Source organism: Sylvia atricapilla, chromosome 25 (assembly GCF_009819655.1).
Source record: "Sylvia atricapilla isolate bSylAtr1 chromosome 25, bSylAtr1.pri, whole genome shotgun sequence".
NCBI classification, from domain to species: domain Eukaryota; kingdom Metazoa; phylum Chordata; class Aves; order Passeriformes; family Sylviidae; genus Sylvia; species Sylvia atricapilla.
The window spans coordinates 6,128,575-6,152,510 of NC_089164.1; the positions used below are offsets into that span (position 1 = coordinate 6,128,575).

Here is a 23,936-nt window from a genome sequence, read left to right on the forward strand (position 1 = left end):
GGTGTCAGGAAGTCCAGCTCTTGGGAGTGACTTCAGCACCGGGGGTTGATTCTTCCTCCGGGCAGGTGGTCGCCAGGAGGGGCAAGGTGCGGATGTTGGGAATTTCTTGTATTTTCCTGGATAATACCGTTTTCTGAGCAGTGACTCATCCTTGCCCCAGCACAACTGAGACTTTCCAGAGCCTGGCAAGGTTTCTGCAGGAGGGAACTTGCTCTTTAGACTTGCACACCTTGGTTTCACTCTGCCTGCCTTGAAAGTGTCTCTTTTGTGGGACCAGAAAGTACCATAGGAAGGGGGCAGATGGAGAGTTCAGAACCAACAGAGTAACAGGATACAGCTGGAAGGGAGAATGGAGCTGCTGCGGTGAGGAAAGCCAGGCAGAAGCCTGCTGAGACTTGTGGCAAGGCTGTTCTTGAGCAAAACCTCCCCTCTAGTCCTTGCACGCCTGTGGCACTGAGAGGTTTTTGGGGTGGTGCTGTAGAAGGACAAGAAGGCAACAGTGCCAGGCCAGTCGTGGGCTGGCAAATCAGGGACACTTCTCTAGCCCCAGAGATCTGGAGAGTAAGGAAATCCCTGATTTCTCCCCAAAACAAGAGGATGCCTCAGGCAGAGCAGCTGCATCTGGCCAGCTGAAAGCCTGAGCTGCGTAAGTGAGATAAAAGACCCAGGAACATCACTGAGGTGTTCCCTGACAGAAATATGGAATTCATGAGTTAGGAAGGGGCTGCCCCTCTGCCCAAAGCAGGGCTGAACCAAGTCAGGACCCAGTTGCTCCAGACCTTGTCCAGTGGAGGTTTGATAGAGATTCGACAACCTCTCAGGCTTCTCTCCCAGTATTTGACTGTCCTCATGGTGAATTGTTTTCCGGGTATCTAAAAGCAATTTCCCATGTCCCAGCTTGTTCCAGTTGTCTCTCCTCTCCCCATGCACCTCAGAATGTGTGACTCCATCTTCACAGAATCCCAGAATGTATTGATTGACTTGGAACTGACCTCATCCTGTTCCTGCCATGGGCAGGGACACTTCCACTATCCCAGGTTGCTCCAAGCCCTGTCCAGCCTGGCCTTGGACACTGCCAGAGATGGGGCAGCTACAGCTTCTCTGGGCACCCTGTGCCAGGGCCTCACCACCCTCAGAGGGAACAATTCCTTCCCAATATCCCCTCTAACCCTGCCCTCTGGCAGTGGGAAGCCATTGCCCCTTGGGAATGGTCCTGTTTCTCCAGGCCCTTGTCCCACATCTCTCTCCAGCTTTCTTGGAGACCCTTTAGGCACTGGGGAAAGAGCTCTAAGGTGGAGCTTTGTCTTCTTCAGCTCTACATCCCCAGTTCTCCCAGCCTGGCTCCAGAGCAGAGGGGCTCCAGCCCTTGCAAGTCCCTGGACTTGCTCCATCCTCTCTATTAACTCCTGTTAATTGGCTGCAGAGAGTTGAAAGACCTCTCCAAACTTTCCCTTCTCCAGTCGGACCAAACCCAGGTTTTTCTTTGCCTTTCCTTTGCCTCTCATTCTCCAGTCCTGACCCCCTCGGGGCTGAAGGTCAGGCCAAGCACTTGTCCTTGTCAGCTGGACCTCCATAGGTTCATATTCTGGGTTCCCTGGCTTTGCTGCCCTTCTTGGTGGCAAATGGCACATGTAGGGGACAGGGGGCACCAGACAGGACAGGCTGGCTTTGGATTGGAGAGAACCCTTAGGGCTCAGTACAGGCACCTGACAGTACCTCCAGACTCAGCACCATCAAGGCTGAGGACACAGATTGTCCCCTCTGCCCCTCCCTATGCTTGGACATCCCCTGACAAATAGGTCCCACCTCTGATGAGCAACAGCATCACAACTCTGAATTGCTCAAAGATCCAAAGGCTGTGCAGCCTGACAGCAGGGAAAAAGGGACATGGTCAGCAGGTCACTCTGGAAACAGGCACCAGGACTGGTCGTGCAGGTGCCAGGGAAGGGCAGGCCCCAGGGAGGTGCCCTGGGAGGGAAGGATGGCGATGGAACAGGAAGGATCTCTGCTTTCCCTTTGGGACAAGGCCAACCCACCCAGTTTTCATCTCCTTGTGTCCCCATCTAACTTGAGGAACCTCTCCAGAACAGGCCAAGGAGCTGCTGCTCTCCCATCTCTTCCCAGTCCTCTCTGCCTGGGCTGTGCCCTGCTCAGGTGGAAGTTCCCCCTGCTCTGTCTCCTGTGCTAGTTCTGGGAAAGAGCTGCACTGGGAAAAGATGCTGCACACCCAGACTCACCTGGGGACCCTGTTGGCAAAGCCCCTCCTTGCTACAGACCTGGCCCAGTAGCCCAAGGGCAAAGCCTGAGGTGCAGTTTGGGTCAGGGAGCAAAGACCCAGATTGAGCCCCAGGATACTGCACAGAGAGCCCAGCTCAGGATCCTTGGAGCTGGCTCTGTCCCAGGGACTCCTTTGGTGCTGGTGACACCTCCGTGGCAGGGTGTGACATCCTCAGAGAGGACATGTGGGAGGACATGGTGCAAGGAGGAACTCCTTGTGCTCATGGCACAGCCGGGGGTTGCAGCCTGTTCTTGGGGCCCAATTACCTGGGATTGCTGCAAGAGTCTTCCCTTGAAAGTGGGCCCTGCTGGGAGGTCAGTGTGGGAGGCTGCTCTGAGTGTCTGGGTCAGTGGTCACAGTGCCCTGTGCTGGTCCCCCCTGAGGCCTGGGGTCTTGTGGCTGCCCATGGGGATGTGCCTGCCCCACAGCAGGATTGTGTCCCTGTGACAAGCTGCCAAGTGACGCTGCCATGTTTGTCCTGTCACAGGGAGGAGCAGAACACTGGGATCACAGCTTTGCAGTGATGCCATCTCCAGGCCTGGCCTCCTGAATTCCAGGAAGATTTTTCTGCCACTGCCAACACAGGTCAGTCCATGCCAGATGAAAACTGAGCTGACCCCATGCCCACTGTGTCCTGACCCCAGCACTGCCCGGCACTGCTGCTCACCAGGACATGCCATGGCAGACGGGTATCACTGAATCTATGATCATCCCCTCCTCTGAAAAAGCATCTGCTCCAGAACTTGGCCTCTCCACGCTCCTTGCTATCTGCACTGGGGAGGCTCCAATTCCTGCACAGCACCTGATTCCTCCCTGGGGTGGGATGCACCAGGCTATGCTGATGGGGACCTTCCTACCGCTATGTGCATCCTGTGGCACCCCACTGCAATCCCTGAGGAGCCTCTGCTGCTATGAAGAGCCCTGGAAAAATGAGGAGAAGAGAAGATGGTTGAGAAGAGAGAACAGACAGATTCCCAAGTTACTCCCAGGATCAACTGAGCAGCACCAGACTTCCACCAAGGAAGGCTCTGGGTGCCAAGTGTGGCAGCACCACTCTGGAGTCACTCACAAGGTGGGACATACAGAGCAGGGCTGACCCATGGGTCTCATCCTCCATCCCACCTCACTCTATAGGCCCAGGGGTCCTGTGGTGCCGGGGGCAAACCCAAGGAGGAGGGGATGAACACTGTGCTGGATGCCAAGTGTGGGACAGAGCTGCTTCTCCCAGGTTTTATTTACTTCCTTGGCACCCACTTAGGGCTGCAGGGAAGGACTTTGGTGATAACAATTCCAGCAGGAAAGGATGAACAGGATAATCTGGAAGCTCATTCTGTTTTCTAAATAACCATTGAAACCCTGCTAAATAAAAACTACTCTGAACCACTCCATAGGTTTACGCAAATCATGTTACTGACACAATTACTGAAGGATATATTTTATTTTAACACTGAAACCCAGCACCAGAGATTAGAGAGCACATTTGAGGCCAATCAGCATGGCCTGCGAAGGTTCTCTGTTTCATTCCTGCTTTCCAGGAACAGTCCATCCTGGATTGGCTTTGCAAGGTGGACAAGTATCCACATGTTCACCTTCAGACTGAACAGGGAAACACAGATTTTCCCAGAGAATTTATGGCTTGCACCTGAACCATCATCAGGGAACAGTGCTAGAGATGAACAAGGAGCTTCCCTGACATCCAAGGGGGCATCAAAACATCCAAGTCATTCCTGCCCAGTTGGTGCTGATTTTCCAAGTCCCTTTTGCCAGGCCTTGCAAAATCCCCTCTAGATTGCAAATGTGCTGAAGCACCAGACTGAGCTTCTGCAGTCCTGTTTCTGTGTATGAGGGGAGGTTGGGCTACTCCGGGCAGCTGAGCACTGCCAGCACAACCCCTCTCCCTGTGGCTCCACATTCCATGGAGTGAGCATGGATATCCCAGACTGGGACAGTCTGACCCCCAGCTCCAATCCCTGACCAGAGGAGCTTGGGGCAGGGCAGGTGTGACCTCCTCTTGGCCTTGCTTTAGGGATTTATTCCACCTCCCAGGCGCTTGGCTGAGCTGCTGTTCCACATCCCAGCAGCCCCAGGCACTGCAGAGGGAGCTGGTGACACTCACTAGCAAATCCTAAGGGGAATCAGAAGCAGAAAAGGCATTTGATCCTCAGGCAAAGTCTGATGTTTGACCATGGCACAAAGCCAAGAAGAAGATGAGGAGATTTATGCTCCAGAGTGCATCCCTGCCCTCCTGCCATACATCTCTGTTTGGAATGGAGAAGACTGATCATCTGTGCAGGAATGTTCCACACAGCCTTGTCCTGGGGCAGGGAAAATCAGGTGGTGCTTGGCCCACACTCAGCTTCCAGGTTGCCAAAGCCAAGGAAGAATTGTCACTGTCAGGGGACATCTCCCTCTCTTGTGTCTCCTGCAGGTTACAATGAGTTCCATGTGTGGGAACTGTCAGTGCCACCCTTCAAGGTCAGGGAAATCAGGAAAGGTTGGAAGAACTACAGAAGGTCCTGAGCCCCAGGTCATCTTCAAAGCAGGGCTCAGTGCAAGGCCAGTTCAAGTGACTCCAGTTCTTGCCCCATTGAGTTCTCAGAGAAGATCCCATCCCAAGGCCACACAGCACTCATGGGAAAAGCTTTTTCCTTATGGACAGTTGGAATTGTCCCTGTTGCAGCTGCTGCACAGGGTCACTTGTCCTTTTCCAGAGCACCCTGCAGGGCTCTGGGCCCTCCTCAGCGAGACAAAGAAACCTCTGAGGAATCTCTGAGCAACTCCTGGGGAACCTCTGCTTCTCCAGGCTGGAGTCACATCCTCACTCAGCCCCGGGTTTGGTTCCCTGTGCCACCAAAGGTCTTCCTTGAAAAGGGAAAAATGGGGGTTTCAGCTAATTAACCAACATCTCCATGGACTTCGAGTTTGCATCACACGGACCAGGAGTGAACATTATGCAACCAAAACTGGCCAAGTAGAGCCATTTTAAACTCCAAACTCACAACATCCAGTGGGCTGCCAAACCCCGTGTGAGAGGGGGGGTTTGAGGGGTCTGACAGCAAAACACAGCTGATTTGGGGGCTTATTGTGGTTTTTTGCTATTTCTGCAGACTCAAGGCTCCTGCTGGGCAGTGGAAGCTACCAATGCTACAGAGGAGGTTCACCCCTTCTGTGGTACCAAAGAGCAATTTCTGTGTGCTTTGCAGACACTGTAGCTGCTGAGGCTGGAATACGCAGGTAGTTCCATTAAAATTACCTCATTAGGGACTGCTTTGCTGCTTAGGGGTGGCTGAAAAGGAAATCTTACATTGCTTCTGTAGATCAAAGTGCCTCGTGCTCCTCCTGTAATCACACCAGGCTGACATTTGTCCAATGATTACTCTGGAGAACCAGGGAAGTAGTTTCAGGAGTGAATAAGTAGCAGCTGTCCTGAATGGGTTTTAATCTTTGATGTAACTTGATTTGACAAAATACAATAAAATTTAAAGCCTTCTGGGCAGAAATGGGGTTTAACACAAATTTTCGAGACACTTCTACTCCATTGAGGCCTCATGTCCTGGGAATTTCCTGCCCTTCTGGGGAACTGAACAAGAGAGGAAAGAGCCCCTTGCTGCAGCCCAGCAGCAGCTTTGGGAGGAGGGAACCTCCTTGGGAAGAGAAACTTCTTTTTCTTGGCACAGCACATGGCATCCAAAGCATTTGCCCTGGCTATGGAAGGCAAAGAGGACAAATTTACAACTAGGACACTTTTTCACCATTGGCCAGGATGAGAAGTCCTGTCCCAGTGGCTGGGACAAGGAAACACTGGCCAAGGGAACCCCCACCTACTCATGGATGTCCTGAGGATCTGCCCTGCTCATCAACACTGGAAGAGTCATCACAAGAGGCACAGAGACTGATCTGGAGTCCTTGGGTCATCCGTCATCCATCCATGCATGGGCTCTCAGCCATCCTGCTTTGTGACATCCCTCCTCAGAGCAGGTTGTGGCCACAGATCCTGCTCTCAGACCCTCATGGCAGCCTGTGACGTAATTATTGTTCTCAGAAGGTTTTTTCCTGTGTCAGAAATACCTGGAGGGAAGGTGAGGTGGGTTTTTTATATCGCAAGGCCCAGGCTTTGTCCTGGAAAGACCTGGGTGGAACAGCTCAGAGAAAGCTGGAGAGGGAGCTGGTGGTGGAGGAGCCTGGGTTGGGCTGGAGCTGCTCCCTGAACCCTCCCTGCAGCACAGGGACACCAGGACAGGGGCATCACACACTCCAGGCACCCACAGAGGATCCAGTGTGGGACAGTTTTCTCCAAAGCCCATAGAAACCCAAAAAGCCCAAGACAGCTGCTGAAATGGCCTGGGCAGCACCACCTTCCATCAGTACCTGGCCATTCCCAGAGGGAACAGGAGGGTCTCAAAGGCTCCATGTGCTCCCGGGCTTTCACAGCCCATGCTGCCCTGTGGGCAGGAGGCTACACCTGAACTCTTCCCTGTCCAGGCTTCTGGGGAGGGTTCATGGGGAGAACAGTTCCTGGACTCTTCCTATCCGTGAAAAGGGGAGTCTGGGGTGGGGCGGGGGGAAAGGAGCTGTTGATGGTTTGAGGTAAGTGCCTTCTACCCCATGGAGCTGCTGCACTGGAGCGTTTAAGGAGAAGACTGACCTCCCCTTTTGAGGGGTCACAGTATCCTGCACTGGAGTATGGAAAGGACTCGGAGACTTTTTGTGCTTCCCTCCAACCCTGGACCATTCAAATCTTGCCTTCCTCAAGCACCATGCAATTCCTTCCAGCACAGAGGGCCAGCAGCCAGGACAGTGGCACCTCACAGCAGAGATGGGGTGACAGGGAAGCTCTCGACACTGCCCTGTGATCAGTTTGGATGTGACCAGCCATGCCTGTTGTCCCTGCTGGCTCCTCACATGTAGGCAGGGCTCAGCTCTCAGGACAGGGAGGAATGGTCAGGTCAGGCTGCCTGGGCAGCAGCAGACCAGTGTCGGCCACAATTCCTGCTGCCCACAGGTCCTGAGGCCATTGGCATGGGATTGACCCACATTTGGGATTGTTGTAAAGGCAATGAGCTGCTCTCTGGGCACTTTTCCAGAAGGTGGTACAGGGAGGTGGTGCAGCCCTGCTGAGCCAGGTGCCCTCTACTCAGCCTGGCTCCCTTTGGACAAGGCTCCAGGAGCTGTGAATTCCTGGCTGGACAAGTTCTAAAATCCTCCTCTCAGCTCCTTCTCCCAAACACGTGTCCCTGTAATAGAGGAGTTTATCCTCTGCTGGAATGAAGCAACCCAACCCTCCCCTTGCATTGCTGAGCCTTTCAGGCATCCTTTGATAAGCAGTGTGAGCACAGCTCCCTGGGCATTGCCACATCTCCTGGCGTGCTCTGCCCTGCCAAAGCTGAGTTCCAAGCTGGTTATAAATTAGGCACCACGCTCGGCTTTCATCTGCTCCCCAAGCAGCGGGCGGAGGCAGAGGCCACGCCAGGGCAGGGGAGCAGGGTGTGGGCAGGGGAGAGGCAGGACCAGGCTGGGGGAGCAGAACCCCCTCAGCCCTTGCCAGCCCTGCAGTAGATGGGGGGAAGTGGCTGCTGTAGCCAGCGAAGGGGCTGAGCAACGACAGCAGAGACACTTGGGGTTCCCTGAGCAGTGACAGCAGCAGGAGCAGCACCAGGCAAAGAGGGAGGAAAAGATGGGAATGGGTCTGGAGGGGAAATCACGTGAGGAGTGAATGAGGGCACTTGCTTTGTTCAGCTGGAAAGAGCTGAGGTCAAACCGCAGCAAGGACTGCAGGTCTGATCTCTGCTCTCTGTGAGCAGGGTCAGGACCCAAGGGAATGGCTGGAGCTGTGTCAGGGGAAAGATCTCAGGGAAAGGTTCTTCCCCCAGAGGTGCTGGGGCACTGCCCAGGCTCCCCACGGAATGGGCACGGCCCCAAGGCTGCCAGAGCTCCAGGAGTGTTTGGACAATGCTCTCAGGGATGCACAGGGTGAGATTGTTGGGGTGTCTGTGCAGGGCCAGGGGTTGGACTGTATGGTCCTTGTAGATCAATTTCAACTCAGGAGATTCTGATACCCTGAGGCAGCACCATCCCATCAAAAGGACCACACAGAGGGCAGGTGGCTGTACACAAAGAGGGGAGAAAAGCAGAGCTGTGGGCACATGAAAAAAAAAAAAAAAAAGCTGCACAAGCCACCATGTCTGGAACCTCCAACTACTCCAAGGCAATGGAATTGCCCAGACTGGAGCTTTGGGCCAGGTCAGAGCGAGGCTCCCCTGCATAGCAGCGAGCAAATGAGAGGAAATGTCATGTGCAGGGTAACAGAACTTCCCAGGTCAGAGTTTCTGGGTCTGTCATGCAAATCTGTATGTGCTGCAGAGGCTGAGCCTGCCCAGGGCAAGGAGGAGCACAAATCACTGGAAGGTTGAGGAAAACCAGTGTGAGCCACTGCAAGCAATGGCAGTTTTCTGCTCACAGTGGTTTTGTTCACATTTCATTTCACAGAATTCCAGAATGGTTTGGGTTGGAAGGGACCTTAAAGCTCATCCCATTCCACCCCCTGCCATGGGCAGAGACACCTTCTACTATCCCAGGTTGCTCCAAGCCCTGTCCAACCTGCCCTTGGACACTTCCAGGCATGGGGCAGCCACAGGTGCTCTGGGCAGCCTGTGCCAGGGCCTCCCCACCCTCACAGCCAAAAATTCCTTCCCAATATCCCATCTAACCCTGCCTTCTGGCAGTGGGATGTCATTCCCCCTTATCCTGTTACTCCAGGCCATTGTCCCAAGGCTCTCTCCAGCTCTCCTGGAGCGTCTGGGTGCTGGAAGAGGCTGTAAGGTTTTCCCCAGAGCCTTCCCTTCTCCAGGCTGGACAGCTCAAATTTCAGCATGTTCCTTTCTCTCTGAGTTTTTGGATACCTCTGCTCCCCCTGGGCAGACCTCCAGTCCTCTGTCACCGCCAGGGTTGGGCACGGACCAAGGAGAAACCTCAAAAGTTCCTTTAATATAGCAAAAACAGCAGCTGAGTTGCCCAGATGTGGAGATGGTTTCCTTATCAAACCGCTCCTGCTGGTGTAACAGGATCTTTTCCATGGATCATAGTGCCTTCCAAGGCTGCTGTCAGAGCAGCACACACAGGCACCACCTTTCACTGAACTGGTGCTGCCCTGTTGCATCTTGACTTCGAAGTGAACTCCTTGGACCCCAGGAGCTCCACCAGGCACAGCAGGGTTTGGTTTGATCCCATACTGTGGCCCCCAGGTCATATTCCATGAGGATCTACACATGGGGATCCAGCCCCCACTGCATTCCCCAGATGTGCCCTCAGCAGGGCAGGGCAGGGCAGGGCAGGGCAGGGCTGACAGCATCCTGCTACATAGCACTGGTTTGCCTTTCATGTCACCAGCCCCAGAATTAAGATTAGGCAGGAAATCCTGATCTGGTGGACACCTCCAAGTAGCTCCACTCGTGGCTGACAGGTCCACTTCAGGGCTGGACAAGCTCCTGCATCCAAACACACTCCCTGCAGGAAAAGTGCCTTAGGTGGGAAGTGCCTTGGGAGCTGCAGCTCTGCACCCACTGCCCTAATCTTGAGAGGTTCAGCTGAGCTGGGCCCTATTGAGATGCCACCAGAGCTGAGCCGCTGCTGGGGGACACTGCAAGGGGTTTGGGAACACCCCACACTTGTCCAGGTCTCCTTCCCTGCAGTGCCAATAGCAGCACTTCCAGCTGGAGCCTTTGGGGTAACTCAGCCAGGGAATGTGAGCTGTCAGTGTCGCCCTCCAGCCTCCACAGAACCCCTGTCCTGTGCAGGACAGAGAGCCCAGCTCTGAGGGCTCACACCAGGACCCCCAGCCAGGAGGGCACAGGGAAAACACCCACACTCCCATGGCATCCAAACCCACAGGAACAGAGAACAAGGACTTGCAATCTGGTAACAGTAGAGCTTCCCCGTTTGGGAGCATCATCCCTGCACACGGAGGGCTCCAGGGAGGGAATGGCAGCCAGTGCAGATCCAGGGCCAAGGGGCAGAAAAAGGTTCCATTGTGTCCCCATCTTGTCCCCTGCCCATCCTGTCCAGGTGTGCTGGAGCAGGAGATCCATTTCCTGTCACTTCCCATGAACAAACCATGCAGAGGAGGTGCTCCAAACCCTGCCCCCAGCAAGCCATGGAGCAACCCAAGTCCCCACTGGGCTCCCATTCTTCCTCCCCAGGATGGCCTCATCCCAAACCAGCCTCCTCCAGCACAAAGCATCCCTCCCTGGCCAGGCATTTCCAGTGTGGATGCTACAGGACACAGGCTGGGATCACCTCCCTAAGGAATAGACAGTGCTGTACAATCAGTGGCAAATTAGTCCCTCTCATGTGGCTTAAGCCGTTGCCCCAGGACTGCTCAGGGGGCCTGCTGGGACGAATGGTATTTGATGTCTTCACCGATGCCAAAGGAAGGGATCCCTCAGCAGGTTTGCAGCTGCCAGGGCACCCTCAAGTTTACAGCTGCTCCTGCCCGAATCTCCTAAGCCAGGAAAAGAGAGCTACAGGTGAGTGATGCCAATGGCAGCTCTCAAAGGAGGCTCACAGGGGCTCTAGTGTCTCCAGGCTCTGAAGGAGCTGAATTGCAGAGTCTCCTGCTCGGACAAACCCTCTCAGCAGGACCCAAGGAGCTCTGCAGTCCTCCAGCATCACTCCCTGGAGAGGAAGGGATGGGACGGGCTGTGCAGCCAGGGAGGAGCTGCTCCAAAGGCTGCACTCCCTGCTGAGCTCTGTGAGATCCAGAATCACCTGGATCCCTTCCTGCAACACCTGGATCCAGGAGATGAGTGCAAAATTCAGCTGCCATTGCTCCAAATGCTGCCCACGGTCAATCCAAACCCATCTCACTCTGACAGGAGCTTGGGCTGTAGACTTCTGAAGCCACAGAGGAGTAACCCTTCCCAAAGGGAAAAGGGCCCAAATTCACCCTCAGGGGCTGCTTGGGCATTGACACCAACACAGCCAGGCCCTGCTAGGCAAGGAGTCCCCACTGTGGGATGCACTGAAGCTCTCTGGGACAAAAGGCTCCCTGAAGACACGAGCACAACTCCCACCTCCACTCCTGCTCCCAGCAGAACCAGACCAGCATCCAAACTCCTCCTAGATGCAGCAGCAGCTCCTTCCAGAGAGGCCCCACCAGGAGCTGAGTCCCACAGCCCTGAGCAGCTGTGTCCTGGAGCAAAGCAACTGGGACACACAACTGAACAAGGCAAACACATGGACATGGACATTCCCAGCACATGGAGACCACGAACCTGCAGATGGTGAAGAGGCACAGCCTTGGTCACAGTGCTGGATGGAGAAAAGCCCTTACTAAGCAGGGCCCAAGAAGGGAAAATTGACAAGGAAAGAAGGTCCAGTGCATTCCTGAGTGATTTCAGCACTCAGAAAACAGCCTGGAAACCTCTGCTGATTCATGGGCAGACTTGATCTTGCTCTCCACATCACCAAAGACCAGATGGAGTCCAAACAAAAGAATTTGGGGGACTGGGGGGAGGGGGGGGAGGAGGATTGGTGCAAATCAGCCAAATACTACAAGCAACCTCCTGCCCAGGAGTCTCCTGTGTGAGGAGCTACTTCTTGTCCCAGCAGGATCCACCCTCACTACTCAGGGGCTGAAAGGGGATTTTACTGTAATGCTGATAGAATCTGTTCCCCAGCTTGTCCGTGCCAGGCTGGCACAGCCACTGACCTCAGCAGTGATACCAAACCCAGCTCAGGAACATGGGGGAAAATCCCAGCGCTGGCAGAGGCACAGCTCAGCACACCACAGCACAGCCCGTTCTGCATGAGGTGGGAGCCCCAAGCTCAGCTCATCCCTCCCTCCCAGCTCAGGAGCATTTCTCTCCTCGGTGCTCACAAACTCTACTAATGGGGCACTACTGCTCTCTCATGGGATGGGAATTTTGGGAAGTGGCTCCCAAGGACTCCAGAGTGTCAGCAGAGGCTGCAGCAGTGCCACACCCCAGCAGCACCACTGGGACCTTGGTGACAGGGAGCAACAAATCAGGGTCCCTCGAGGACATCCTTCGGCCATTACAAATACTTCCCAGAAGGAGGAGCAGTCCTCCAGAATCACAGAATCTTAAAAGGATTTGGACTGGAAATGATCTTAAAGACCAAGCAGTTCCACCCTCTGCCACGAAGAAGTATCTCCCACTAGACCAGCTGGAAAAGGATGAAAGAAACATTCAAATGACATTTTAAAAAGAAAAGCATTATTAATAACAGCTAAATTTAACTAAGAGCTGGAGCTGCTGGATTGGACCCAAGACACTGGTTTTCCAGTTGCTTTGACAGTGAATAAAACAGGTGGACAAAGATCAGCTGAGGAGATGCTGGCATTCGGGGAGAAAAACCACAACCTGGCAGCCAGTTGGAAAAGTGTCCTGTCCACCCTGTCCCACCCTTGGCAGCGCCCAGGCCATGCTGGGCGTGCCCCAAGCTGCGCCCACACCTCCCAATCCCTTCTCTGGGAGAGCAGGATGGCAGGACAGGTGCCACCTTCTGCAGCCAAGTGTGGCAGATGAAGCCCCTCAGCAGCTGCCAGGGCAGGATGTTCCTGTGCCCACCCCAAACCCATTATCCCACCCCTGCCGTGAAGCCGGGCACCATTGCCCAGAATGTGCTGCTGAAGAGGAGCTGGTCCCAGCCATGTTCTAATCCTGGTCAAAGAGGGGCTCCCCACAGCCCCTGGTGTGCAGGGGACACACAGACTGTCCCTGCCTGCCCAGTGCAGCACTGCAGGGAGCAGGTCCTCCCTAATGGGATGCACACCCGTCCCTGTGGGATACACGTGGATGCTCCCAAGCCTCACCCCACCACCCTGGGATGTGGGAGCTGCCCTGCTGTGACCCCCCTGCCTTCTCCTCATACCTGACTGGTTTGGGACAAACTCCAGGCTGGAAGCTGCAGGTGTTGGAGGAAGACAGCAGGACCTGTATCCCTGGGTGAGGAATGGACCCACCTCTGGGTGGGGAAAATCCTACCTCTGTTCCCCTCTGCACTGGCCAAAAACTTCATCCCTGTGATAAATAGGTATGATTCGTGCTGAAAAAATTGAAACAGTAATCAATATTTTAAAAATACTAAAACAAGTAGTTAAAAGTGTAATGCCAAGCAGGAGAGGGAGAGGTGTCCCCCCCCTTCTCCTGCAGATGTCTCCAGATGATTAGTGAAAAGTAGAAGAACAGGAAAGAACCGATAAGAGCTAAAATTATCTAAGAGACCTGAGGAAAATCCAGAAGAGTGGTAATTATATTGAATTTATTGCCTTAGTGTGCCACCAAAGATGTATTTATATATATTTTTATATATAGGCTTAATGTGCATGTGTAAACAAAAGAGTCATTTACAGGATATGTGAAGAAAATTATGAGCCTTCCTCCCCATGACCCCCGAAGCTGGGGAGACCCCTAAAAGGGGATGATGGAGTATGCACAGTGGAGGCAGAAATAGGCAGTAATGAGACCAGTGGTGTAAATCTTAGGAATTGAAAATAGGAGGGAATGGGAGGTGACACACAGTATAAAAAGGTTAATTTTAGAACATCCTATTTTACGGGGGACAGGAGACCAAGTCCTGCTCCGTACCCTGTGGGATGAATCCCACAGTATAAATTTGCTTTTGTATTATTATTTAGAAGCAATGCTCAAATTAAAGTTGCAGCTATATTTAATTTTGTTTGGAGTGGGTTTTTGTGTTTTTGTTTTTGTTTTTTAATTGAAAATTAGGCAGCACACTCATTTCTAACAGCCCTTTCCCCCAGCGAAGGGGTAATCTCCGCTGCCCCCCAGGCTGTACCCAGTGCCCTGGACGGGGAGCATCCCCAAGATTTATCCCCAAACTGTGTGCTGCAGGTCCTGGACAACAGTGCTGGAAGCGAAGCCAAGGCGCTGCGCCGGTGCCGTGGCCCGGGGGATGCTGCCAGCCGCCCTGTCCCAGTGCGGCGCCAGCAGAACAGACCCCGCTGTTGTGCCCCGGCAGGAATCCGCACTCCACCATGAATTCCAGGAGATCCCGAGGATGTTCCGGCCGCTCCAGATGTTCCGGAGCGCTCCCGGAGCTGGGAGAGGCCGCAGCAGCCCCAGGAGAACGCCCCGAGGGGCGGCACCAGCTCCGGGGCCCCTCGGGGCCGCTGCCCCCGCCCGGGGGATGCCCAGGGGATCCCCGTGGCCGGCCCCAGCCGTGCCTGGGCACTCCCGGCGGTGCTGGGCATTCCCGGTCCGCGGTGACCCCGCAGCCGCTTCCCCCGCGGTCACGGAGCTCCTCTCGCTGCCGCCCGAACCGCCACTTTGTCCGTTTCTCCTTCTATCTGCTGTTACTCTCCTGCCCTCTCAGCCCTGCCCGGCGGTGCTCGGATCCCCCAGCTCCGTCTCGTTCCGCGCTGCCGCCGCTCCCTAAGACACAAGCCGGTGCCCCTGCCTTTCCCGGAGCCAGAGCAGCGCTCGCTGTCTGAGCAGCCTCGAGCAGAGCCACGGGACGTCCCGGAGACACAAACTCAGAGCCGAGAGACACTCCGGAGGCGCAGACCCAGCGCTCGGGGCCCGCCGCTTCCCGGGTCCGCGAGAGAGAAAGAGAGAGACGAACCAAACAACGCCGCCGGCTGGCTCCTGGACGCCGCCATTTTGGCTCAGGCAGGGATGCGCCGCCATTGGCTGGGTCGGGGAGAGTCCTGAGGATTGACCAATCACCGACGGCATTGGCGTGATGGACGTGCGGGGGCGGGACGTGCTGCGCCAGCGGGACGGGAGAGCCCATCCGCGGGCGGTGCCGGGGGCGCTGCGGGGGGCCCGGGAGAGCCCATTGCGCTGCGCCTGGGGCCGGTTCCGGCCGGTGGCTCCGTGCTTGGCGCCGGTCGCAGCCCCAGAGCCGCGGCCTGGCTCTGGGGAACAACCCCAAATCCCATCCCAGTGCACCCCCTGCCTTGGGCGGAGACACCGTCCGTACTCCAGGGTGCTCCCTGCCCAGCCCAGCCCGGCAGTGGGGAGTCACAAACATCAGCCCTTGCACCCTGGAGGTAGTTCCCGGCAGGGAATCCCCCTTTGGCTGCGATCGAAGCTCTCAGTAAAGCAGCAGCAGCAGAGGATTTGCTGGAATTGGTGCAGACGTCGCAGCAGGACTTGCCTCTTGTGTTTGTCAGTCAGAAGGAAATCTCCCCTGCGGGTGACCCCCTGCCTCCAGCCCCGCAGCAGCAGGAGGAGCTGCTGGAGCAGTTCCAGGAGGGCTGACTGTGCGCAGCAGTCAGATGTGAAACTGCAGCAGATCGGGATCCAGGCACTGACTGGGATTCCTTTTCCAGAATAAACACGGACTCCGGTTAGATTTCACTTTATTCTGGTTTAATTTCGTTATCTACTGCTGCTACATCTGTACAACGTTGTACAAAACGTAATCCCAAGGAAAATTCCAGCCCCACAGCTGCGTTTGGCTCTGCTCTCTCCTGTCACAAAGTACCCTTGATGCTCTGGCTGTGACACCCTCCTACAGCCACCAGAACATTTTGCTGTGCAGGCCCAGTGATGGGAAAGCCTGGCCATGGCAGGAGGGCCCCTGGGGGTCCCTCACAGTTCTGGTCAGACAGGAAGGATTCCTGTCAGACAGGAAGGATTTTTCACCTCTTTCTGCACAAGGCAAAAGGCTCCCAGCACTGCCATGACATGGGGCACTTGGGATGCAGAGCTGATGTTGGGGGTGGTTCAGGACTGGCACAACCTTTGTACAGCATATGTTGTGGGTTTTGGGAGTTGCTCTGCTCACACACTGGTTGCAGACTTCCAGTCCTTCCCACCAGTGTATTTGCACTGGGAGTTTCACCTACCCCATGCCAGGCTGGTCATCTTCTGCCCAGACAAAATGAGCAGGGAGATGCTCTTTTTAACTTAGCAATTAGGGAAGATAATCTACTTCACTGCTACTGGTAGTAGAAAACATGCAGAACTGCTTCTGCCAGATTTGGCAAACCTGCAGAGAATCACATGGAATCGAAAGTGATTACTTTGGTTTGAAAAAGCATATGTGAAAGGACAAGAGATTCTTGATGTCCAGAAATGTCCTTGTTGCAAGTGAATGGTGTGGCAGGATGGTTTCTGCCACCTGTGCTCTCCACAGAAAGTTTCATTTTGGCCAATTATCTTTCCTCTCATCTTCTGTTTTTCTGAAGCTTCTAAGCTGTGTTTTAAAGGTCTCATGGAAAGCCTGATCATTTAAAAAAAAATAAAAAAAACCCAGTGCTTTTAAAGCTTTTTTTCCCCCCAGTATGGATGGTAATGCAGCATCATGTTCCAAGTGCAATTACTAGATCTGAAAAGTAGCACCCTCAGACTGTGAAGAACATCTGACAATAAATTTACAGCCTTCATATGGAGGAGTCCTCACCAAAAGCTTTTCATCCTCAGAGCCATGCAGGGATGTTCTCAGCAGGGCAACACTACAGGGAGGGATCTGAAAGTGAGAGTAAGAGAGAAGCAGCTCAGAGTTGTAGTGAGGGAGATTAGAAATAGTCTGAAAGGCTGTCTGGCAGGGGAAGCTGAAATGTTACAGGGCCTAAAAGTCTGCCAGAGGGTGACAGGGGTTTAATTGACCCATTTTGCCACCCCTGTAATCCCAGTGGAGTATTTTGCATTTAAAGAAAAATATTTGACACCAAGTAAAGTATATTTCACTGGGTATAGTCACCAACAATATTTATTCATAAGTATATCCAAGAGTCTATCCCCAGCCAATCCCACTGCCCTTCCATCCACATCAGAATCCCAGTGCCTCTGACCATGTCCCTCTCTTTCCTCCCTTTGTGTTTGCTTTGGCCAAATATCAGCTGTTTTCTCAGTGCTCCACTCACCTGGTACATTTGCCGGGGGTTTTTTTCTGCAGCTCCTGCGCTGGAGAGAAATCTAACCTTGATATTATCCTACCTAATGAAGATGGGAGTGTTCTTTCTAAAAAAATTTCTCAAGCTCAGCGAAAACCTCTGGCTACTGTAGAAATCAAGTGGTTTTTCCCATCTGCATTTGTTTTTTTTCTGGTTCTGTTTGGTACTTGGTCACGAGTACCATGATTAGGAGTTCAGTAAAAGCAGCCCCAATGTACCATTGCTTTGTAAGCAGGTGGAGCTGGCCGGGTATCATTTTTAGGCCCTGGGCAGCAGTGACAGCCCCGGATCCAGCAGGGAAGCAGCACTGCAGTTACCTTTGATGGCGAGGAAGGCTTTGCTGAAGGCACGACCCACTTCATTGCTGGCTTCCACCATGTACTCGCCCTCGTCCTGCTTGGTGACCCCCAGCACCACCAGGGAGCAGACTCCGAAGTCGTTGGTGCAGAAGTAGCTGGGATCTCGGGAGAGGTCTCTGCTGTCCTTGTACCAGGTGATTTTTGGCGGGGGGTGGCCTCCAACGGCGCAGCTCATGTGACACTCGCTGCCCGTCACCACCACGTGGGATTTCAGCGGCACCAGGAACCTCGGCGGCTGGTTCTGGTTAACTCCCCTGTATTTCTGTGCTTTCACTCGAAATTCAGCTGTGAAAAAGGGACAGCACCAAACACACACTCGGATACTGCTCCCGGCAGTGCAGGGTTTGCGGGGGTTTGTTTGTGCAGTGTCTGGGATTCTGCAGATTACCAGAGATCCCATGCACCTATGGATTGTAACATCTGCTGCTCCTCAGAATTACCAAACGTTCAATTTGAACTCAGAAACTTTGGTTTCTGCAATGCTAAGGCCTTAGATTTTGCTGGGAATTAATTTTGGGGCAAATTGCATGTCGTAATGGCTGTGAATGAAGGGTTGGTCTGCACAATGTCCCTGTAGAAAGGACAAACCTTCCCTGCCCAGCTGGAATTCCTCAGAGCATTTCTGTGCATTCCTGTTCTGGGCAACAGAATATTCCCAGGAGGAGAGACCCCTTTGAGGGTGGGGTGTTAAAAGCAATGAAAGAAACAAAATACAACACAGAGAAATACTTGGAAATGTTTTACCCTTTTTCTTCCAGATCTTCCAGGGCTGGACAGTCTCTGATGGATCACTGGCTCCCAGGTCATTTTTTGCCACAACCCTGAAGTAATAATCCCTGCCTGGGACCACCCTGGTGAAGGTGAACTTGTTGTTGTAGATCAGATCCCCCAGCACATGCCACAGACCCTTCTGGGATTCCCGTTTCAGGATGGTGTAATACAGGTTCTTCTCCCACTGCTCTGATGCTGAGGGCTCCCAGGTCACTGTCACGGTGCCAGGCACATTCTCCTCCAGCCGGATGGCACCAGGGGGCTGAGGGATGTCTGCCAGGGGAGGGCACACAATGTCACAGCTGTAGGGACACTGGCACAGAACCATAAAAACCTGGAGTCTGTTGCATGTCTGGGGCTCAGTGACCCTCCTGGTCACTGGAAGGGACAAAATTTCATTCCTTCTCCAGGCACACAAATGCATTTGCTATGAACTGAGCTGCTGCTGCAGAACTTCTGCACTTGCTGAGTGGGGAGAGGAGGGTGGTGCAGCTGAGCTGCTTCCCGTCCTGTGGTGACAGCTGGGAGAGCTGTGCTCAGTGTCCCACAGCCTCTGCTGACCTCCCTCATTCACTCTGGAAGGAGTTTTAGTCAGTGGATTGCTCTGTCCTGCAGAAAAGTGAGACCACAAAGTGTCTAGACAATCTCATAGAAAACTGTACCCTGGTTCTCCCTTGTGCCTGCACAGCCAAACTGCACCAATGCCACCTGCCAAAATCAATTTGTGGCCTTCTGCCTATTCACAGTAAATCATGGAATCCCAGACTGGTTTGGGCAGGAAGGGACCTTAAAATTCATCCAGTCCCACCTCCCTCCATGGGCAGGACACCTTCCACAATCCCAGATTGCTCCAAGCCCCATCCAGCCTGGCCTTGGACACTTCCAGGGATGGGGCAGCCACAGCTTTTCTGGGCAACCTGTGCCACCCTCACAGGGAGAAATTCCTCCCCAATATCTCATCTAACCCTGCCCTCAGGCAGTGGGAAGCCATTCCCCTTGTCCTGTCCCTCCAGGTTCTTGTTCCAAGTCCATCTCCAGCTCTCTTGGAGCCCCTTTAGGCATTGGAAGGGTCTCTGTGGTATCCCCAGAGCCTTCTCTTCTCCAGGTGAACACCCCCAGCTCTCCTAGCCTGGCTCCAGAGCGGAGGAGCTGTAGCCCTTGGAGCATCTCCATGGCCTCCCCTGGAACTGCTTCAGCAGCTCAACATCTTCTGTTCCTGGGGGCCTCCAAGGCTGGTGGGGTGTCACCTGAAGGGGCAGATGGGCAGAATCCTTCCCTCCCCTGCTGCCCACACTGGGGGACCAGCCCAGGGCATGTCCAGCTTTTACCCACCAGCACCTCCAAGTCCTTCTCTCAGGGCTGCTCTCAGTCCCTTCATGCCCCAGCCTGGATTGACTGGGAGTTGCTAGTAGATTTTTATGGATGGCAGTGAGTTACCTGTAATTTGAACCTGGAAGCTGAAGGTTTCTCTTTTCTCAAGCCCGTCCCCAAGCTCCACAGTGTAGGTGCCACTGTCACTGAACTCGGCTGCCCTGAGCAGCAGCTGGGTGCTTCCATCCTCAGTGCTCACGGCAGCCCGGCTGGGAAGGGGGAGCCCATCCTTTAACCAAGTCACTGCCGGTTCAGGAGATCCCTGGAAACAACAACGAGTCACAGCCACTTGTTTCACTTCCAGACTGTGTCTTATATCTTTAGTTTCATTATCTTACCCCAAAGATACACCTCCATGACACACTAATGTTTAGAAATATGGATCCATGATGGATCTGAGAGCCCTGATCTGCTCTACAGTTTCTTTACATTTTTTTTCCTTTTTGTCCTTTAAGGATGTTATCACAGTAAAGTGTTCAGAACTGTGTCAAACAAGCCGTGCCAGATCAAGGACAGATGACTTTAAGAGTTAATATTTTCTGCTCTTAAAAAACAATCTGTTGGTTTTGTAAAGAAAAAACATCCTCTAAGTATTTCCATTGTGCCATCTTTGGTCTCTTCTCCCAGAGATTAGGAGAAAGGTCAGCAAATACACACACTTCATCACCCTCCTCTGGTATCCCAGATATCCAGGATCATGGAATCATTAAGGCTGGAACAGACCTCCAAGACCATTGAGTCCAACTTGTGCTCCTTTCCCACCTTAAAAGCACTGAGTGCTACATATAGGCATTCCTTGGACGCTCCAAGGATGAGGACTCCAAACCTCCCTGGGCAGCCCCTTCCAAAGCCTGACCACACTTTCCATGAGGAAAAGCCTGTGTTGTTCCAAGCTTACACCAAAGCACTGAGATTTCTGTCAGTGCCTCCAAGTTCTCGAATCACAGAGCTCAAGTACTGCTGCTGGGTGAGACAAGCACAGTGAAGGTGCTGCTGGGAATTCTGCCTCAAGGCTTTTTGAGGGAAGGCAATCACTGATTCAGGAAGTCTGACAGAGCAGTACCAGATGGTGGTAACATTGATAAGGCTAGGTGGACAGCACTGAGCCTTTTTTGCCGAGGTTAAGGAATGACCACAATGTCATAGAACACCAATGCAAAGACTGACAGCTCAGTTCTGGCTCATGTTTTCCTCAGCCTGAAAGTCTACACAGCACAGGCAGACCAAATTATTTGCCCAGTGATTTGTGGACAAAATTCCATTATATAAAAACAGTGGCTCAGTTTTCCTGTCTGCTACTGAGTGCATCATAAAACCAGGCAGGGAATTCCTCCAAAGCCCTGAATACCCACCTCAAAGGGAATCTTCACGCGGATGGGATCCCCTGCTTTTATAACCAGGAAGCTTTTCACTGTGTCATCTATCAGTAACCTGGGAGAGACTGGAAAATACAAAGATTACTCCCAAAAGGCAGATGTTGGTGCAGTCACTGGTGACAATCATGGTGTTCCACCCCCTGGTGCCTCCTCCAGCTGGTAGGGTCTGGTGAGGAATTAAGAGTGGGAAAAATCTCCCTGATTCAGTTCCAGACTTTAAACTGTTCAAATTTCACTACTAGTTATTTATCACTATGACTAAACAAGAGAAAATGATGCAAAAATACATTCACAACGATCTCTCTATTCATGTGATGTCTCAGTCATAAAAAAACGGGATCTTTGCTGCACTTTGTCTCATCACAGGGATCATCTTTTGTCTTTAAATGGTGTCTGGAAAAAGGAAATTCCAATGGACACCTATAAAATATATATGCAATACAGAGCACAGAACCTCCACAGGAAAGCTGCCAGAGTTTATCTAAATTAGTATTTCTAGAATTTAAAATATTTTCTTTTTTCATCAATATACTACAGCATTTAATATTTCTCCAAGAACATCAAATACAGTAGTGCTAAATTGTATTTAGTGTTTTTTGTATAGAACTGAACACCTGCTTTAGATTGATTTATTCTTTTTATTTTTTAATTGATAAATAGGTTCTGCAGGCATATGCCAAAGGATCACTTGGGATCCAAGCTAAGGAAGATGAATCCTTCACAGAATTATCTCTTATATCTGTAATTCTGCAATGTTTCCAAAGAGCAGGAAAAAACAGAACTACAGATTGCAAATAAAGATGGAAAAGTGAAAATGGAGAAAACTTTCAAACTTTTAAACAATTAAAAAGTAAATAAAGTATTCAAAAACAGCATAAAAACTGTGATTTAAGAGAATGAAGTAAAATGTTTCACTTCAGAAGATCGTTTAAAAATTGAGTTTTCACTCATTTTTTTCCTTGGAAGAGCACAAGCAGGGGTAAGGCACACATGGGGTTTGTCTAGTGACTGTCTGTGGCCCTGCACAGGAGGCGAAATGGAAGTCCAGGGAGCAAATGGAGTTCTGAGGGTTGTTTTATCAGAAAGAGTCTCTAAAGGCGCTGAGCACTGTGCCCTGCATGTCTGGCATCAGTTCATACTGAGGCTGTCCTGCTGAAGTGAGCAGATAACCCCGAGGTGAGGAGGAGCAGTTGCCCCTGTGTTGGCTAGGCCTGGGAGCAGCCCAGGGCGGTGTCCCCCAGCCCTGCTGTGCTGTCTGAGAGTGCCCCGTGCCCGGGGACAGAGCCCCTGACTCACCCACAGGAGCAGCTCCAGCACAGGCTTGGAGCTCCGAGGGCTCCCCGGGGCCGCCGTCGCTGAGGGCTCTCACACGCAGGAGCAGCTTCTCCCCAGCCTGCAGGCCCTGGATCCTGCACGAGCTGCTCTGCGCAGGAAGGGTGAAGCACTTGGTCCAGCTGAGGCTGTTACAAGGCTTCATCTCCACCTCGTAGCCTTTCACATCGTTCCCGTCTTGTACTTCAGGTTTGTTCCACGTCAAGGTGACACTGGTGCTGTCGCTGCTGCTCACTTTAAGGTCCCGCACTTGGCCTGGAGATTCTGGAAGGAGAAATTCTATTTAAACTGTTTTTCTAGGATTTCTCTTCCCTCTTTTCAGTCACTGCCTGAACATTCCCCAACATTCTTGCAGTGCACTGGATTTCCACCCTGCTGTCCTGCTCCACCTTGTCCCAGTTCTTCAGAGCTGGATCTGGGTCCTTGCTACTACCAGCCCTGCAGTAAATCCACAACATTCCAAAACATTCTGTGGCCCATCCTGAGTGTTCCTCCAAGTTGACTTGGGCATCTTACAGGAAATCCTTCCATTCTTTCCTCCAGCTGATTTTCAGACATGAAACATTCCCCAGTTACTGATCCTTGTCTCCATATACTTCTACAGAGGATTTAAGAACATCTCCTCTCCACAAATACCCCAAAAGTAGAGCAAAAGGGCGGGGGCACTTACTGGTGGGGTCCTGGGCAGAGGCAGGCTCTGAGGGGTCACTGGGCTGTCCTGTGCCTGCAGCATTGACAGCTGCCACACGGAACTCGTACTGCACACCCTTCTTGAGGCTGGTCACCTTCAGCTTCTTGTCTGCAGAAGAGGAGAGGAGTGTGTTGCCTCAGGGGAGCTGTTCCCCATTAGTAAAGGTGACACAACAAAGTTGTGCCTTACTCCAGGCAAAATTAGAGACTGAAAAATTCTCAGGAGCCATAAAACTGTAACTGATTCCCTTGACATTCACTAGCCAAGTGCATGTGATCTTCTGGGATATGTTCATTGTATTCCTTTCAAAATCAAACAGCCCTTGAACCACAGAATCCCAGAATCATATCGTTGGAAAAGACCTCCAAGGTCACCCATCACCACCTTGATGTGAAAGATGTAAAATCCTAAGCAGCTCCTAAACCCAGCTGACACTTTGGCTTTTCAAATCCACCAGGCTGTTCCAGGAGTCAGACTACCCACCTTTGACAGGCACATTGGTGACTGGCAGCCAAGTCACAGTGCCCTTCTTGCGTTTCTGCACAATGTATCCCATAATTTGGGAAGCGCCAGTTTTACGAGGAGCTTTCCAGGATATGGTGATGGTGTCCCTGCTGGCACTGATGATCTCGGGGGGATCTGGGGCACCAGGGGAAGCTACAAAGAGATAAGGTCTTCATTATTAGCAGGTATGTTTTTATTGCAAGATAAAATGGTGTGGTATGTAATTTCTTCTTCCAGATTCCCCAAGGTGTTCCTATGGATGTGCTTTGAAAACCTGGCTGAAACTTGAAGCTGTGGATCCTGTTCCCCACACAAACTGGGTCCAGCATGGACTCTGTTCCTGACTTTGGATTTCACAAAAGACCTGCCA

General features: G+C 52.6%; 1 protein-coding gene across 1 annotated transcript in view; it reads right to left on the reverse strand.

The window, feature by feature from the left end:
* Positions 1-15,886: 15,886 nt before the first annotated feature.
* The window catches only part of IGFN1 (immunoglobulin like and fibronectin type III domain containing 1), a 31,927-nt gene continuing 23,877 nt past the window's right edge, over positions 15,887-23,936 (reverse strand). The window contains exons 18-25 of the mRNA XM_066335871.1: positions 23,546-23,719; positions 23,042-23,170; positions 22,336-22,635; positions 21,016-21,104; positions 19,730-19,925; positions 18,266-18,565; positions 17,480-17,806; positions 15,887-16,735 (exon numbers count right to left, since the gene is read on the reverse strand). Coding sequence (XP_066191968.1) covers positions 16,722-16,735; positions 17,480-17,806; positions 18,266-18,565; positions 19,730-19,925; positions 21,016-21,104; positions 22,336-22,635; positions 23,042-23,170; positions 23,546-23,719 — 1,529 coding nt within the window. The 3' untranslated portion in view covers positions 15,887-16,721. The remainder of the gene's footprint in view (positions 16,736-17,479; positions 17,807-18,265; positions 18,566-19,729; positions 19,926-21,015; positions 21,105-22,335; positions 22,636-23,041; positions 23,171-23,545; positions 23,720-23,936) is intronic.